General features: G+C 39.4%; 1 protein-coding gene across 1 annotated transcript in view; it reads left to right on the top strand.

The window, feature by feature from the left end:
- Positions 1 to 17,563, top strand: part of Slc35f1 (solute carrier family 35 member F1) — a 355,340-nt gene extending 337,777 nt beyond the window's left edge. Inside the window, exon 8 of the mRNA XM_090338222.1 lies at positions 14,404 to 17,563. Coding sequence (XP_090194348.1) covers positions 14,404 to 14,628 — 225 coding nt within the window. The 3' untranslated portion in view covers positions 14,629 to 17,563. The remainder of the gene's footprint in view (positions 1 to 14,403) is intronic.
- Positions 17,564 to 17,806: the final 243 nt, after the last annotated feature.

The following is a 17,806-nucleotide window of genomic DNA, read 5'->3' as shown; positions in this document are numbered from 1 at the left end:
TTGGTCCCCATTTCCCTCCCCCCCACCCCTACCCCTCATCTTGTTTTCCCCCCTTCCCTATCCAATTTCAAATAACCAAATACAAATATATCCGATATATCAGGTAACAAAGTGAGATACTGTAACAATATGAGATAACCAAGGGACAGAGATAACATAGTACATTAAGGACAACAATCATTCATTGTATGGCTTTTGTTTCAATATCCTGTAATTCTAGCTACTCTGGAGACTGAGATGTGAAGATCACTGTTCCAAGCCAGCCCAGGCACAAAAGGACCTGAGACTTTTATCTCCAGTTCAATTCTAGAAACAGGAAGTGAGGTTTGGCTCAAGGGTAGGGTGGTAGCCTTGACCTGAAGAGCTCAGGGACAATTCCCAGGCCCAGGGGTAGGGCAGTAGACTTGAGCTGAAGAGCTCAGGGACAGTGGCCAGGCCAGAGTTCAAGCCCCATGACCCCCCCCCCACACAAAAATTCCTAAGGAATCTTAGTCGATAAGAATTTTATTGCTTCTTCCTTTGTATTCTTATCAATCTTATTCTAGTGAGAAAACTTTCTGTAGAAGTAAATCCTAAGCTCTGAGCTGATAGGTTCTTGGATGGCTCCTTCTTTGCTGTATCCCTGGGACAGAGCTTGGCATAGTGGATGTCCAGTAATTTCCAAATCAAAGAAACATTGAAAGTGAATCTTCAGGTTTTTTCCACCCAGCATACCTACACATTTTCACCTGAGAAGTTTTTCATCAATGTAGATCTTTATGTCTCAAGTTATAAAACCAGCAGAGAAGAAAAAACGTAGATCTCACAATGGCAAACTCCTTTTCTGACTGCATATGGAGCCTTTCAAGGGAATGTGGATGGCAGAAAGTCCAGTTCCATGCTACAATACCCATAGGCAGTGTCTGAGTTTATGAAAAATTAAAGTTTGCTAAGGGATTCTTTTTAAAGTATTTTTTTCTTTTTTCTTTTTTTGCCAGTCCTGGGCTTGAACTCAGGGCCTGGATACTGTCCTTGGGCTTTCTCAAGGCTAGCGCTCTACCACTTGAGCCACAGCATTACTTCCAGCTTTTCTATGTATGTGGTACCCAGGAATCGAACCCAGGTCTTCATGCATGCTAGGCAAGCACTCTACCATTAGGCCAAACTCCTGGCCCCTAAGGGATTAGTTTTAGAAAAAAAAATCACATCCAATATTCAGACTTACTATTCATAAATCATCCCTCAGTAAAATTGTTCAGTGAGTCATTATCACATACTATGTTTATGTACATATACTGTATGTGTTTACACAAACCAGCATTTCCGTCAAGGCTAAATGATAAATGTTTAAGGCTTTGTGGTCTACAATAGACACTATGCAAAGTGTGTCATTAATAAAGTTTCTAAAAGATAGGGCTTGAGGAATGATCAAGTGGTAGAGTGTTTGCCAAGAAAGTGCAAAGACCTGAGTTCAAACACAAGTATCACCAAAAAAAAAAAATCCGTTTTGTGGTAAACAGTTGTGATGATACCTGTAATCCCTACCAGGAGACAGATTATAAGCAGGATGGCAATCAGAGACTATTCCTGGACAGAACCCAAACTCTGTCTGAAAAATAAGTAAAAGCAAAGAGGGGTAGATGTGTGGCTCAAATAGTAGGGCTCCTGCAAGAATAAGTTCAAGCTCCAGTACTTGTAGAAGAAATAAAACAAAATTGCTAAAAGATAAAAGCCAAAGACATAATATTACTGAATTTTTTGTGCTTTAAATGTGTACACATGATTTCAGAGAGAATTGTAATTTTTTTTTTTTGTCAGTCCTGGGCTTGGGCTCAGGGCCTGAGCACTGTCCCTGGATTTTCTCAAGGCTAGGGCTCTACCACTTGAGTCACAGCACCACTTCTGGCTTTTTGCTACGTATGTGGTACCGAGGAATCGAACCCGGGTCTTCGTGCATGCTAGGCAAGCACTCTACTACTAGGCCAAACTCCTGGCCCGGGAATTGTAATTATTTTAAAGAGTACCTTCCCTGTGCTTGAATTCTTGGGATCATGGAAGGCCTGTTTTGATCCCTATTTTTTCTGTTTTGCTGGAAGGATTTCAGTGGTCCTCACACAAGGCAATGAGATGGCTTTAGTCTAATGATTTATTTAATGTAAAGGATATGGTTAATTAACCATAACTGAACACCAGTAACTGAATTAATATGTAAGAGGAGAGGACTATTAAAACCATATCTTCCACTAAACAATAAGCTGTTTGGGAAGTAAAGGAGTCAGAGAGGTCACCCTAAACTCATAGAGTATACCCTAGGAGAAACAATAGCAGGCAGTGACAATTACATTCTCAAATGGACTTTTCCAGAGAAAAGAGGCCATTATACACACAGGCAAATTTGATGGCCAAGAAGACTCTTTCCAGATTACAGGGCTATTTATAGCTTGGTGATACCTTGGCACTCAAAACAAACAGAGAAACAGATCTCTCTGCTCATACTGATCCTTGGATGTCAAACGTAGGGGCCACTTCCAGATTTTGAAGAAAAATGTGCTTGTAAAATAATAGCAGAACGAAAGTTCACTTTTATATTGTAAGACACTAGCTAAGCTAATGTTATTTTTATAATAGGTGCAAAGGTGAATTTAAAAGGGGGAAAGACCAGCAGAGTTATTGAGTGTCTCACATTTTTATAGTACATCAGGGATTGTAAGGGTCATACAGTACTGTGGAATTCAATAATAATGGTTTTGTAAGATTTTGTTGGAATAGCCAACAATTCTGAGCCCAATGCCTGTACTTTCCATGATATTTTGAATTTTTAAAATGAATGTTGAGGGATATTTAGAACCTGTCAGCTATTTATCAAGAACTAAACTGCTAATTTAGAGGGGAAAATAACCATTAAATCATAATGTAATATCTTTTTTGACAGACACTGCATGATAATGTTCTTTACAGATAAATTACTCATCCATTTATTTCATTTTTCTGTTTCCTGCTACCATCAGGTACATGAAAGAAAGGAAATACGAATTCCAATATGGTTGGGGAAGTTCATCCTTCATATTGTCAAGGATTGCCCCTCTCCCCCAACTGTGATCATTTCCCTTGATGATTTCACATTTCTATGAATTGAAAAAGAATAGTTTCCAAGTTCAATAATCCACTAAGGTTGTTCAGTGCATGTTGAAAGAGAGTTGAATCCTTCCATCAAAAGAAATGTGGATTGCCATTAGGAACATAGGTTCATAAAATAAAAGAAGCAAAAGTAATTACTTGCCGGGCATGGTGGCTCAATGCTTGTAATCCTAAATTCTCAGGAGTCTGAGATCTGAAGATCCTGATTCATGGCTAGCCCCCAGCAAGAAAGTTCATGAGACTCTTTATTTCCAATTAACTAACCGAAAGCTGGAAATGGAGCTGTGGCTAAAATAGTAGTGTGCTAGCCTTGAGCAAAAAAGCTTAGGGAGTTTCCAGGCCCTGAGTTTAAACCCCAGGACCAGTGGCACACATGCGCACACAAATACACACACACACACACACACACACACACACACACACACACACACACTTACTTTGTAGCAAATTTAACCAAACAAGAAAAGCAGGATGATTTGAGTTGGATCTCTGATAAACTAATGTTTTGAAACTGGAATGAGATGATATGAACTGTATGTTTGAAGAGATTGCAGCTTTGATTTCTAAGTAAGATTTTGCTACCTAATTTAGTATTATTATTTTTTGCGTTCTCTCCGAATGCCATTCTTTTCTTAAAACATTTCTTGTCCTACAAGAAAGAGATGTTTGGAATGGGAGAACTTTATGGAGTAAATAATAAACTAGAACCACATAGATCTACTACTAGCTCTGGAGAGAATACATCCCTGTGGAGAAAGAGATATATAAAATGGTGAAATAACCATATACCCTGTAACAGTTGGACTTCATAACTTTCCTAGCTGGAATTTGATTTTATTCCTCTCCTCTTTACCTTCCTCCAGATTCTCTTCCACACTGTTCGTTTGGAGCAGTGCAGTAGTCTCGACCTTTTCCTTCTATTTCTCCCTTTCTATAGGTCAGCAGCCACAGTGAGTTTTTAAGTCCTCCACTGATACTTCTTTCTCATTGCACTCTGAATAAAATGTGCTCACCCCACCCTCTCAACATTGTGCTTCCCTATGGTCCCAACACTCTACTTAGAAAGAGTGGAAGTAATAAGCATTTTCTCATAAGCTAATAAGTTAAACAATGTGGTCAGCATCTGTGTCTCATGCCTCTGATCTTAACTGCTCAAGAGGCTGTGTTAGGAGAACTGAGGTTCAAAGCCAGTCCAGGCCTGAAAGTCCATGAGACTCATAGATCCAATTAATTACAAAAAGCTGAAAGTGGAGGTGTGACTCAAGTGATAGAGTGTCAGACTGAAGCAAAAAAGCTAATGTCCAGGCTCTGAGTGCAAGCTCTAGTGCTGGCACCATAAAAAAATCCTGTCCAAGCACAGTGGACATACCCTTGACCATGAGTCACAAGTAAGCCTTAGATATCAGCAACATTAGCTGTCCTTGGGCTCTTGAACTAGCCATGTGTTGGCTTTCTCAGGACCTTTGATCTTTTTTAAATATATTTTTATTTTGAGGATTTAAAATTTTTAAATTGTATTTTATTGTCAGAGCAAAGTATAGACGGGTTACAGTCACATTACTTCCAAACATTTATACCCCTTCTCATGTTTTTGTCCTCCCCCCTCTCTCTCCACCCCCTCCCAATCATCTTGTTTCCCCCTTCCCTATTTCAAATAAATAATTTTCTTATTATTGGGAAATGTATAGAGGGGTTACAGTTACATTCATCAGATAGTAGGTACATTACTTCTCACACACTTTTCCTGATAAATAAATAATTTTTTTGAGACAGGGTCTTCTTATATTGACCAATTTGACCTTAAACTCGAGGTTCTCCTGCCTCAGCCTCCTGAGGGCTGGCATCACAGGATTAGGCTACCAAATCCAGCTTTATTCTTTTTTAATTAAAATTAAACTTGACTTGATGGCACACACTTGCCTTCCCAGGCTAACACAGGTTGAAGCAGAAGGATGGCCAATTTCAAGCTAGCTCAGCACCACATAGGCAGACGCTGTCTCAAAAATTAAAAATAATTAAAGTAATAACATTGAAAATGTCATAAGTGTGGCTAAGCCAGTCACAGTTGGCTCGTGCCTGTCACCCTAGCTACTCTAAGGCTGAGATATGAGGGCTGAAACCAGCTCAGGACCGTTGTTCTTCATGTACCTCAGCCTGGCCAGATCCTCCGTGGTCAATCATGTCTCAGTGAAGACTTCCCTTGACTAGATAAACAGCATCTATTAAATTTCCTCACATTAGCCTGTCTCTTGTCACCCTGTCTGAATTTCACAGCTTAGTCACTTAGACTTTTGTTCATCTGTTTCCTACAACAGACTGGAAGCTAGAGTTGTGTTCACTTTTTGCTGCATTCCCAGTATTTACTACATGAATGGGTGGGCAAATGGTCACAATTCAGTTATACTCAAGTAGGTTATGACTAATTAGTGAACAGATTAATATCGAGGTGGTTGCTTACAATAACAGCAACTGAGAACAAAACTAGAAGTCTGAAATAGGTTATATCCTGACGAAAGCCAAGGTTGTACAGGAGGAGCGGGAAGTGACCAGGTGACATTTCTAACTCCTAGTTGAAGGCAATCTGTCTCCTGAGGTTAGCATGCTTCCCTGTGGAGCTACAACTTTTGCTGTTGGGTCACCAGACTGAATAGAATGGCAGTACTTCCATTTCCATCTCCAGATTCCACTGTAATGGATTCCACTGTCATAGTGGCTTGAGGATGTGTCAAGCTGTCATATTATCACTTGTACAAAGTAGCCTTCGCTAGTTTTAACATTTGATCTTCAAAATGACTCCAGCTCAGTGTGCACATTTTTGTTTTGCTGAGGGAAATGGATGCATGAAAGAGTGTAAATGGAGCCCAGGCCACTGCGCTTGATGCCCCCTGCACACACATAATCTCTTCTTATGGTCAGTACAGTGACAGTAAGAATAATACACTGCAAGGGAACATAAATGAAACACTGAATAGCCTTGGTTGTAACAGCCTGTAATGAAGACATTCCCACAGAGTAAGCCTCTCCGATCTGCTTTTAACTTGGTTATTATGGTCTGTCTTCTATTGTACTATATGAACTAGAAATATACATGAATGAGGGATTTTTACAAAAATCATCAAACCAAGTGAAAAATAACCTGCTTGTCATATAAGGGATAATGGCAAATACCATTTTTAGCTTTCTATTGCTGCACTCCCATGTGAAATCACTGACAGAGGAAGACATTTGCATATAAAAGAGCCCTTATTGGCCTTAGATGAGATTGGCTAGTCAGATTATAATGTCAAGAATGAACTGGTTTTGCAAATCAAACAGAAGACTCCTAAACCAAACTGGGGTTTTCCTCAGGGTAGAAGCTTGTCCTGGGTGACTATATCAGCTACAGACCAAGGCAGGAGATTGGTTGCTGCTTCTCTTCTTTTCAACAGCTCCATGCTTAGAGAATAAACCATTCTTCAAGCATGTAGCAATGCCTTGAAAAACCATTTGGCATTCTAAGGCATTCAGTCTTTTATTTTCTGGCTTAGATTAGCATGGATTTGGGATTTCAATTCCCTGGAGAAAGAATGGACTCTAGGGAGTTGGGAGCCAGTATTCTTAGTCTCTAAGAACAATTGATTTCAGTGCTTACCAGTAGAGCATGTGTCATGCCCACATTCATCATTTTTCATAGTATAACCTAGAAGAGAGAAAGAGAAAAAGAAAGAGAGAGGGAGGAAAGAAGGAAGGAAGGAAAGAAAGAAGGAAGAAGGGAGGGAGAGAAAAAGGGAGGAGGGAGAAAAAAGGAAAAGCTCAAGATAATAACTGGGGAGTTGGGAAGTATTTGAAAAAGTTTGACTCTCTCTGCAAGTAATTCATTTCCAACTCCAGTACCCCACAAGTCAAGCTTTTATATTTTTAATGCACTTAATAATAATATACATGATCTTGTTAGTTTATAGTGCAGAGCTAAAGTTAGGCCATCCAGCATGACATTGTTTGTCTTGGTGTTTCTGTGGAGCCAAAACTGTCTAGTTTTCTTGGCTTGAACAGCAATTGGCACTGACCCAGAGGCAGTAGATCAGACCCAGGCAGAACCTTTCATCCCAGGATCCTAACCAGGTGACAGTTCGCCCTGTGCTTCCTACTGACCTACAGCCTCCCAGGCTGCACCTAGCAATTGCACTTCAGGGCTCAAGGTGTGATCCACAGTCCTTGAAGAAGCACAGAACTGCTGCGAGATGGAGTTGTCACTGTTAAATCATTGTCTCCATTCCCACCCCTGGATGCACTCAGACTGGCTATCTCCCTTCCAAGACTTGTCAGAGGATCTGCCCTTCAGTCCTTATAATATGAGAACTCAGTAGATCAAGAGATCTTTACTACAGCAATGCTCAGACTTAAGTAATGTGCCACTCTTTTAATTGACATTTTATTTTATTTAGTCACTGATTTAAAAGTCTACTTTTTATCCAGGATTAATTGCTTGGTATAATTAGAAGGACAATTTCTTTTTATGGAAATTCTTCCCAGCAGCTCTTGAACCAATAGTTTCCAGCCTCTGTTGCATAACCTTGAAAATGATCAGTCACTGCCGTAGATAAGTCTCCTTACCTGTGCATTGATTTCTGAAGCACTCTGTGAGTCAGTAAATTCCCGGACTTTACCTTCACAGATGTTTTCTGCCAGAGTTAAAAATAGGCAGATTAAACTGTATCGGTTTCCTCTTAGAAACTGAGTAATAAAACTAGACAGGAAATTTTTTTTATCATAGCCACATTTCCATTAAGTACACGAAATACTTTAGCATCAAAAACCCATGTCTAAGAACTCATAGAAATATCCTTGATTTTATTTCTGTGCGACCTCCTTATGCAGTTCCAGGAAACCTTTCAACTTGTTACCATCTTTGTGTTTCCAAATGGAAACAGCAAGCTCAGATCAAATGGAGCCATGCGCGCGCCCACACACACACACACACGCATACACACACACATACCACATCTCTTTTTTTTTCATATAAGTCTAGGAATTTCATTTCCCAGTAACCACCACCTCTTTCCCAAGAAACCTTACCAGCTACCCTTTTATAATCTTTCTGCCTCTCTTGAATAACAAAGATTCTTTTTGTTCCATAGAATTGTTTTTACTATAATAACTCATACATCTCTTTGAGAAATTTTTATTACCACCAAATCAACAATTAATCATCATTAGTCAGTATAAGCAGTTATTTAGTAAAAAATGATCCAAGTCTAACATCAGGAATCTGTTCTATGCAGAAGCATATACCCTAAAGGCTCTATTTTAAGGTGCAATTACCAGGAGAGAAGTTAGTCCTCTGTGACAAATGCCTAGTGGGTAGATTCAGTAACAGAGAGCTTACATCAAGATGTCTTGCTCATTCACTTGAACTCTTCAGGGATTGCTTACATCCTCTTCGGCTATCTGCTGTTATCTGTCATGCAAGGAGAAGAAAGCTGCCCTTGAAAAACTGTCCTCTCAGTTGATATATTTATAAATGTACTTTGAAATGACTTCCAATTATATGATCTTTCTATTTGTCTGAATTTAAGTCCATAAAGTCATGAGTTTACTAATATTCAACTAAGGTATTTAATGCCAAAAATAAAATGAAAATTTTGTCTGTCCTTAATGATATATTGAATGTCATAGCAGCTACATAGCAATCATACTGATATGCTATCTAACTTTTAGGCTTAATCCCTCATTGGAAATTAAAGAGTTTTGCTATTGGCTTCCAAAGACATTATAGTCTATGTAGTAGCTTGCATCTTAGTCAACTTTTGTGAGTGTATAATTCTGGTCCTTGGGCTTGGCCTCGGGGCCTAGGTGCTGCCCCAAAGCTTTCTTTTGCTCAAGGCTGGCTCTGTATCAGTTGAACCACTCTGTTTCTGGCTTTCAGAGGATTAGTTTTAGTGGCAATAAGAGTCTCACAGACTCTCAACCTATCAGCTTGGATTGCAGGTAAGTCATCAAAAGCTAGACTGAGTCAATTTTTCTTTAAAGTAACACATAAGATTTCTGATCATTGAATTTTCCTAACCCCTTTCCACAGACTCCTGGAGACAGGAAAGGACAGCAACAAGATAACACAAACTACAACTTTGTGGCTTTTCCTAAGCCACAAAGCAAACAAAATGCAGGCGATTGCAAGTCTGCAGCACAGAACATACAGCATATCCTGAATTCTGTGGTTGGCTATGGGGAAACCACAGATAACTGTTAGGACAGAAATCTTCTCTGTAGTGGATTCAACAAGTTTTTGTCTGAAACATATCTGACAGAGGGTCCTTTCAGTCCTCACTGAGTGTTCTGGAAATGGTCCTCTTTTCTCTGCTTAGGAAAAGAGAAATAGGTAGTTCTTTACAATTACCAAAGTAAGTAGCTTTGACTGCACACACATCTTTTTGGATTGATTGGTCTTTAAAACAGGTGCCCCACAAGGTAAGTGCAGCCTCCAGAATTGGCTGTTGTTCTATCAGATAACCCTGATTCAATTTATTTTTTCTATTAAGTTAAAAGGAGGAAATTATGAAACATTTTCTTGCTTTTAAAAATAAATCAAATCTTTCTGTCATCATGTATAACATTCAGTATTTATCTTGATTAATTCTAGTGCTTGCCTGACTGCTTCGTTTCAAAGAAAATGAAAACTTTCTCTACCATTTATTAATAAAATGTTTTGAGTGACATCCAAGATGCTTCTATCCCATGCTATCTATCTTTTGATCAACTTTAGTTTAAATCCTGTATGAATTAAATAGAAACAAATTAGGAATACATTATACTTTGCTATTCTGAACCCATGTCCAAAGAAAATGCTTTGGAGTGGATTTATCACTCCATTTATGATTCCATATACAAGAAAAGTATTGATTCTTTTAGGTATACAAAAGCAATAATAACAGTAAAATTGATAACAATTGAATGCTTACTACAAGATAGAATATAAGTGCCCTGCAACTTATATATTCTCTGTATGTTGCTTAGCATTACCTGAATTAGAACTAGAAAGAAGTAGAGCTAGGAGTTAAGTACAGTTCATTGGATAGAAGGCAGTGGCAACTGCAAAACCCTGATCTTTTCTTTTTATAGGTGTATTCTTTTTTTTCTTCATATATTTTTTATTGTAATTAATAGAAAGGTTACATTATATTCACCAGATAGAAGGTGCATTACTTCACAAATACTGACACCCTTTCTCATGTCTTGGTCCCCATTTCCCTTTCCCCCTCCCCCCACTCATCTTGATTTTCCCCCTTCCCTATCCTATTTCAAATAACCAATAAGCATATATAAAATATACCAGATAACAAGGTGAAATATTGTAACAATATGAGATAACCAAGGGACAGCAAAAGAGATGAGAGATAACATAGTACATTAAGGACAACAATCACTCATTATATGGCTTTTGTTTCTATATCCTAGAGGTCCTTTCATTTAGCGTCATACTGTATGGCCTTATGTATCTAGGTTTTGCTCTATTGTAAATCTCTGCTAGGAGAGCTCAAGGTTTCTACTGATTATGACAAATGAGGGAAACCATTGAGCCTATGTTCCTTTGAGTCTGGCTTACTTCACTTAATATGTTTTTTTCTAAGTCTTTCCATTTCCTTACAAATGGGGCAATGTTCTTTCTGACGGCAGCATAGAATTCCATTGTGTATAAATACCACATCTTGTTGATCCATTCATCAACTGAGGGATATCTGGGTTGGTTCCATATTTTTGCTATGGTAAATAGTGCTGCAATGAACATTATTGTGCTACTGGATTTAGTATGTCCTTGTTTCTGGACCATTGAGTAAATACCAAGTAGTGAAATTTCTGGGTTATAGGAGAGTTCTATGCTTAGTCTTTTGACTAAGTGCTTTCCATAGTGGTTGAATAGTTTGCACTCCCACTAACAGTGTAGTAGTGGTCCCTCCTGGCCACATCCCCTCCAGCATCTGTTGTCATTTCTTGATCCTGGCCATTCTAACTGGAGTGAGGTGGAATCTTAAAGTTGTTTTGATTTGCATTTCTTTTATGGCCAGAGATGTTGAGCATTTCATGTGTCTATAGGCCATTTTTATTTCTTCTTCAGAGAAGACTCTCTTTAAGTCTTTGGCCCATCTTTTAATGGGATAGTTGTTTCTTTGGAGATTAATTTTAGAGTGATTCAATTTTTTGAGTTGTTGATATATTGTAGATATGAGGCCTTTGTCCGTTGTATGGTTAGTGAAGATCTTCTCCCACTCTGTAAGCTTTCTAGTTAATTTGCTAGCTATGTCCTTTGCCATACAGAAGCTCTGCAGTTTAATGCAGTCCCACTTATCTAGCCTTTCTCTGATTTATTGTGTTTCTTGGTCCTTATTAAGAAAGTTTCGACCTGTGCCAAGGACACCTAGTGTATCTCCTATTCTTTCTTGGAAAGTTTTCAGTGTATCAGCTTTTACCTCGAAGTCTTTGATCCATTTGTAGTTAATCCTAGTGGAAGGTGACAAAGACGGATTCAACTTTAGTTTTCAGCCCTGTTCTTTTTAAAAATTATGTCATTAAATAATTGTACAAAGGCTTTGCAATTTTATAAGGCAGGTTGCGAGTACAATGGTTTTTGATAATGTAACCCCTTTGGTCACTCTCTCCCATTTTCCCCCTCCTGTCCCTACCTACAAGTTACATACATTTTTTACACAATGTACATACACTGTGTACAATAGCTACATTTGCTCACCCTTCCTCCCTCCATTCCTGTTCTTCCCCTTTGCCCACCCCCCAATCATGTTTCCACTTTCCTGGTATTGCCTTTTAATAAACAGTATATTAGTTCTTCAGGCGTGTTATGCCTTTGGATTCCTCCCCTACATATTGCCTCCTTTAGCCAGTTGGTTTGCCTGGAAACGCATCAGCCCTGCATATGTGATTATGCCTAGTTGTAGTGCAGATCTAGCTTCCACACATGAAAGAAAACATGCCATTTGTTTCTCTGAGCCTGGCACCACTTCACATGATTTGGTCTAGGTCCATTCATTTCCCTGCAAATGATGGAATGTTGTTCTAATAGATGAGAAAATTCCATTGTGTATAAGTAAGGCATTTTCTTGATCCACTCATCTGTTGTAGGGCATCTGGACTGTTTCCACAAGTTGGCTGTTATGCATAGTGCAGCCATGAGGATGGATGTGCCAGCATCCTTACTGTAGCTTGCTCTGGATAGATGCCCAAGAATAGTATGACTGGGCTCACTCTTAACCTCCCTCCCTCCACCTTCAGCAAGATAGGTACTCACACCTCAAACATGCGAGGTTTTTCTCCTGAGACAGAAGACACCTGAATGGAGTCTCAAAAGAGAAAGGAACAAACTCATTTCATGCACCATTGTCTCAGCTAAAGTGTCAGAGCTACACGCTCTGGAGCGTAGAATTTCAAGCAAATATGAGGTTAAATATGTTTCATGAAGTTGTAATTTATAATACTGAGTTAACAGTCTCCTTTCCTTCCTATTTTATTTTACCAACACATGTATCAAAGAACAGGGCACAATACTTTTCATTGGGAAAGGTGAAAGAACTATTTCAAGCTAATTAAGTGAACATGTTACAAGCTGTGTAGAACATAAATTCATCTGACCAAGTATTATCATTTGGTTTGAATGTGAAAAGTAATCACCTTTAGTCATAACCAACCACCTTGCTGCTTCAGAAGAGAGAGATGGAGAGAGACAAAGAGAGAGAGAGAGGGAGGGAAGGAGGGAGGGACACTATGACAGGGACTTTTAACCACAGGGATATCTTTTCTATGAGTTATTTTTTGAGAGTGCCTTTCCTATTATCAAGCTACCAATGACAGCCATCTTCTTTCAATTAAAAAAAAATAACACATTTTGTTGTTTGTTTATTTATTTTGCCAGTCCTGGGGCTTGAACTCAGGGCCTGGGCACTGTCTTTGAGCTCTCTCAAGGCTAGCATTCTACCACATTAACCACAGCACCACTTCCAGCTTTTTCTGTGAATGTGCTACCAAGCAATCAAACTCAGGGCTTTGTGCATGCTAGGCAAGCACTCTACCACTAGGTAAAACTCCTGGCTCCTCAATTTTTTTTTAGAGCATTGCAAATGACTTTGTAATATCTGTGGAATTTCCTGTTCTCTTTTCTTTTTAATAAAATTGATCTATTATATCCTGTAGATGTTAGGATGTAAACAAGCCTGGGAGAGCTGCTACTGGCTGAAAGGAGATGTGGGATACATCATATTGTTTCTGTTTATGCTTTTGTTTCTCCATCAAGACTATTAAGTGTTGGATAGTAGGGACCAGCTATGTTTTTCCATTTCTCTTGCCTGAGCTCACTGTTTGATACCGAAAAGGCCTTGTGCAAAACTGCTGAATGTAGTGAGAGATTGACTGACTAAATGAATGAATGAGTGAAACAAGAGAAATAGCAGCTTTCATCTTTTTTCCTTACCCTTTCCCTACCCTCTACCCTTACCCTGTCACATAACTACTTCCAGTATAGCTATCTAAGATGCTCAGAATACTTTCTAAAAAATGTATGGAAATTCTTGGGACTGGTATAAACTAATACCCTGCCATTCCCCATTCTCTCTCTGTCTCTTTCTCTCTCTCCTCTCTCTCCTCTCTCTCTCTCTCTCTCTCTCTCTCTCTCTCTCTCTCTCTCTCTCTCTCTCTCTCTCTCTCTCTCTCTCTCTCAGCTGTCAGGCAAATAGTTTAGGAAGCAGAATGCTGTAAGAATATCTTTGTTTGCTTTGGATTTTAATGAGTAAGGAAGGGATGTTGTATTCTTTCTTTCTATCCAAGGATAAGCTAATCTTGGAAAGGTGGCCTCCAGGCTTAATACCAGTTTCCCCTTGGAAAAACAAATAGTGCCTGTGTTAGGTTAAGGTAAAATGATGGTGTCCTGCTGCAGTTGTCACAAGGGGTTCGTTGTGTTTTTATCACTACTGTAAATGGAATATCTATATTTCCCCTGGGTTTAATGACGCCACATGGCTGGAGATTTCTTTTTTAATTTGTGTTTAACTAGCCCTCTCAACCTATTAGATACTCAAATTGGCAAGTCAAGGACAATTAGCTAAGTGTTTCTCTAGTTATACACATAAGAAGATAAGGAGAATCAATAAGACCAAGGCAGTTAAGGAAGAGAAAATTCAGTCTCTACCAAGCATATAATCACCTGATCAAGCTGTGTGTTTCCAAAGCAAGCAGCTCCACCTGCCTGCCCAGGCCTCTTTCCTGCTCAGTCACTCCCTGTTGTGTTTTTTTTTCTTTTTTTTCCAGTTTTCCGGACTTTATCTCCTGTCTTTCTTCACCATCCTCATCGGACTCGTGCTCTACTCATCCACCTCCACGTACATAGCGCAGGACCCCAGAGTGTACAAGCAGTTCCGCAATCCTTCAGGACCTGTTGTGGACTTACCAACCACAGCTCAGGTGGAGCCTTCAGTCACCTACACCAGCCTGGGCCAGGAGACGGAAGAGGAGCCCCACGTTCGTGTGGCCTAGGATGAATCCTGCCCTGCCCGCTGAGCATAAACTCAGGGGCCCTGTGTTTGCCCATCATCTCTGTATTGTACATAGAGAAAGGTATTTACTAGGTGCAGTTTACACAGGAGGACTGCAAGGTAGCAGATGCTCTGAACGATGGTAAGAGGAACCAAGTAAAGCTCACTGGAGACACAGGCTGCGACCCGCCTGACCCTGCTGGGAGGGAAGCCCAGCTGGTGATCAGGAGCCCCCCTCCCACATCAGTTACTGTGAACATTTTTAAATCAAAAGCAAGTATTCCTGTCATTATGGTTTCTATTATTATTGTTACTGTTATTCATCTTTTAGGAGATGGTTTTGTACTCCTGGAGGGCAGTATTGCCAGATCCACACATAGCATAAAGCTCACTTTTTTATGGCAAGTCACTTTTTAAGAATCACACTTTATTATTATTATTATTTGGGGGTGGGGGGACAGACTATGTGAGTAAAGTGTGTCCCAGGGGCTTCACCCGTGAGAAGTGCCCTCACCCTAGGGAACCCGGAGTCTAGTGGCTTCCTCTGTTAGATACTGGACTGCCTGCTCAAGAAGTATTTTGTGCTGTGACCCTTATGGGAAGGGGCAACTGACCATTGAATTCTCTATTCTAGGAATAGATATAAGACAAACATTTTGGCCTTTTTTATATTTCGATCTCTAATTACTCTAGGCCATTGCCTTTCTGTTGTGCCACGTGACTGCTAATCAAGTCCCTGTAATTACAGGATAAGGACTGTTCCATTTCTGTGGCTTTATGGGAAAACACAGAAATACTTTCATTTGCATTTAAGGTTATGTATGTTTTTAAATTTTTATGGACTCCCGCTAGCCTCGCTTCAAAGCACCCCTCTCCACCTTCCTTTTCTTTCTGGTGATATATGAATTAAATCCAAGCACTGAAAAACTCCTTCTCCTCTGTCATTTTAATTAAATGGTACCTTTATAAAAAATCAGCATAGAACTTACCTTTCCTGTGATTTATCATTGGTGATGCTACTGCCTCAAGTCGAGGTGCCAGCGTAGAGCAATCCCTTCTAATAGTTCAGATGCTCTGCTCACTTTATAATGATAAAAATACCACCACTAAAAATTTGGTATTTGGGTCATCTTTGATAGCCACTCAATTGCAGATCTGATATATTATCTCCCCCGCCCCCGCCGCCAAAAAAAAAACAAAAACCAACACACAGAAAATTAAGGCCTCCGTAATATAGAATAGATTCTATGTGTCAGTCTATGAAGTGCTTCTTAAGTTTGGCTGACTTCGATAATGTTTATGAAGTATGGGGCCATTCTGATTTGTATGCTGTAAACAAGCAAGTGAAGCAGAACACAAGCAGGATATAAACTAGAGGACAAATCAAAGAGCAGGGCCTGTGAAAGGCCTGGGGCTGGTAAGCAAAGGAACTCATGCTGTCTGTCAGCACTGCTGAATTGGTTTTGCTGGCCTTCAATGAAGAATGAGTGTTTCTGCCCTAGAAGAAGAAAAACTATCTTCTCCGATATGCAGATTTCATGGTCAGTTCAGCTTCTTTTAAAATACGTTTTGTTTCATGTGTGGAGAAAAAGTCAATGCCAAAACTATATCACATCAAAATAAACTTGCCAATATTGCTCTCTGCTACCTTTTAAACCAATTAAATACCTTTCTCTGGGAATATTTTGTCCATTCAAACCCGAAGACCTTTAAAGACTGTGGTTTTAGTTTTGTGTTTACATTCCTTTGGTTTGCATAATTTGCTTGATTTATTACATTCCTAGTATTTATTTTAAGCCAAATGGGTTTTTTTCATCTTTTTGATTCATTTTTATGACACTAATTTGTAGACACTTGTGAGACACAAGTGGCTGAAACTATTTCTAAGTCTACTCAATGGGCTGGGAATTTTTTTTAAAATAAGATTTCCAGAAAGCTTGCAATCAACTGATGGCTAAAGGTTACCATTGGAATTTCTCTTACGGGCCATTTTAATTGACTCCATTGTATGGAAACCAAGTGTGAATGTCAAGATGAACTCACTGTAAACCTTCATGTTTTAGTACCCGTGTAATCAGACTTTCATGTCACTGAGTTATCTCACTGTGTTGATTCATCTCCATTTAAAAAGGCTGGAAACCTCCATTATGCGAGATCAGGGGTTCCAGAGTCACCTTTAAGGGGAGGGAAGAAAGTAGCGAAGTACAAATTCTTCTCTGAGTGAAAACATTGGTCCTTTGTGAGTGGGGTAGAAAATGGAAACAGGGCAATGGTAACTCTAGTGTTTTAGGTGCTGAGATTTCATAGCCTCAGTAGACACCAACAAGATGTTCAACTTTTCAAGCCTCCACTCTTTTCTTCAACAAACAAGACCTGAACAATTTGGTTGACATTAGATTAAGAGCCAAACACAGCTCTTCCTAAAATGGGCTAGAGAGGTAAATGGTGGCTCTCCCTTCCTCCATGGAAAGTTGCAGTGTGGACAGAGCTTGCCTTGGTCCTACCTTCCCGACACTTCTAACCCTCAAACCCACATCCAGGTAGACCAAGCAATGGAAAAATGTGCACCACTGTGTCCCATGAAAATGTTTAAATGTTTAGTTTAGATATTGCTAACTTGTGCTATTAACCTTTTGAAAAGCGTGTAGTATTGTTTGTTTGGGGGGTTTATTTTTTATTTGTAACCACTTAGTAGTCCCCAGCTAGCTACCAGTACAGATTTTACCCCATGGGTAGGATTCTCTTGTTAAGCCACATAATAAAGCACACTAATCCTGCTACCACAAATGGAAAATATGAACCAAAAAGGAAATTGACACCAATAAGTTGAACCAACTGTCCATTTTTTTGATATTTGCATGCTCCCCTATGGACTGGCTGTGGCAATGTAATGCCTGTATAATGTTTTCAAATAAAAAAATAAATGCTTTATGAAAGCACTGGGTTCTTGGTTTTCTTGTGTGTTTGTCTGTACTATGACAACCATGGAAGCAGTTCCCTTAGGGTGCTAGAAATAGCAACAAAACCAAATATCTGGGTACATGTCAAAAATCCAGAGAGAAAATATTTCCAAATTAGGAAGGGCCGAGCAGGTCTCAGAGTGATAGTTTTGAAAGGCCAAATTAAACATGTTTGCAATTCACAAGATTAATTATTTATGCGAGTACCAAAGAAAACTC

This window comes from Megascapheus bottae, chromosome 8 (assembly GCF_031878675.1).
Source record: "Megascapheus bottae isolate mThoBot1 chromosome 8, mThoBot2.hap1, whole genome shotgun sequence".
Lineage (NCBI taxonomy): Eukaryota > Metazoa > Chordata > Mammalia > Rodentia > Geomyidae > Megascapheus > Megascapheus bottae.
Note: the sequence above shows the minus strand (reverse complement) of the source record. Positions and strands in the feature narration are given on the sequence as shown.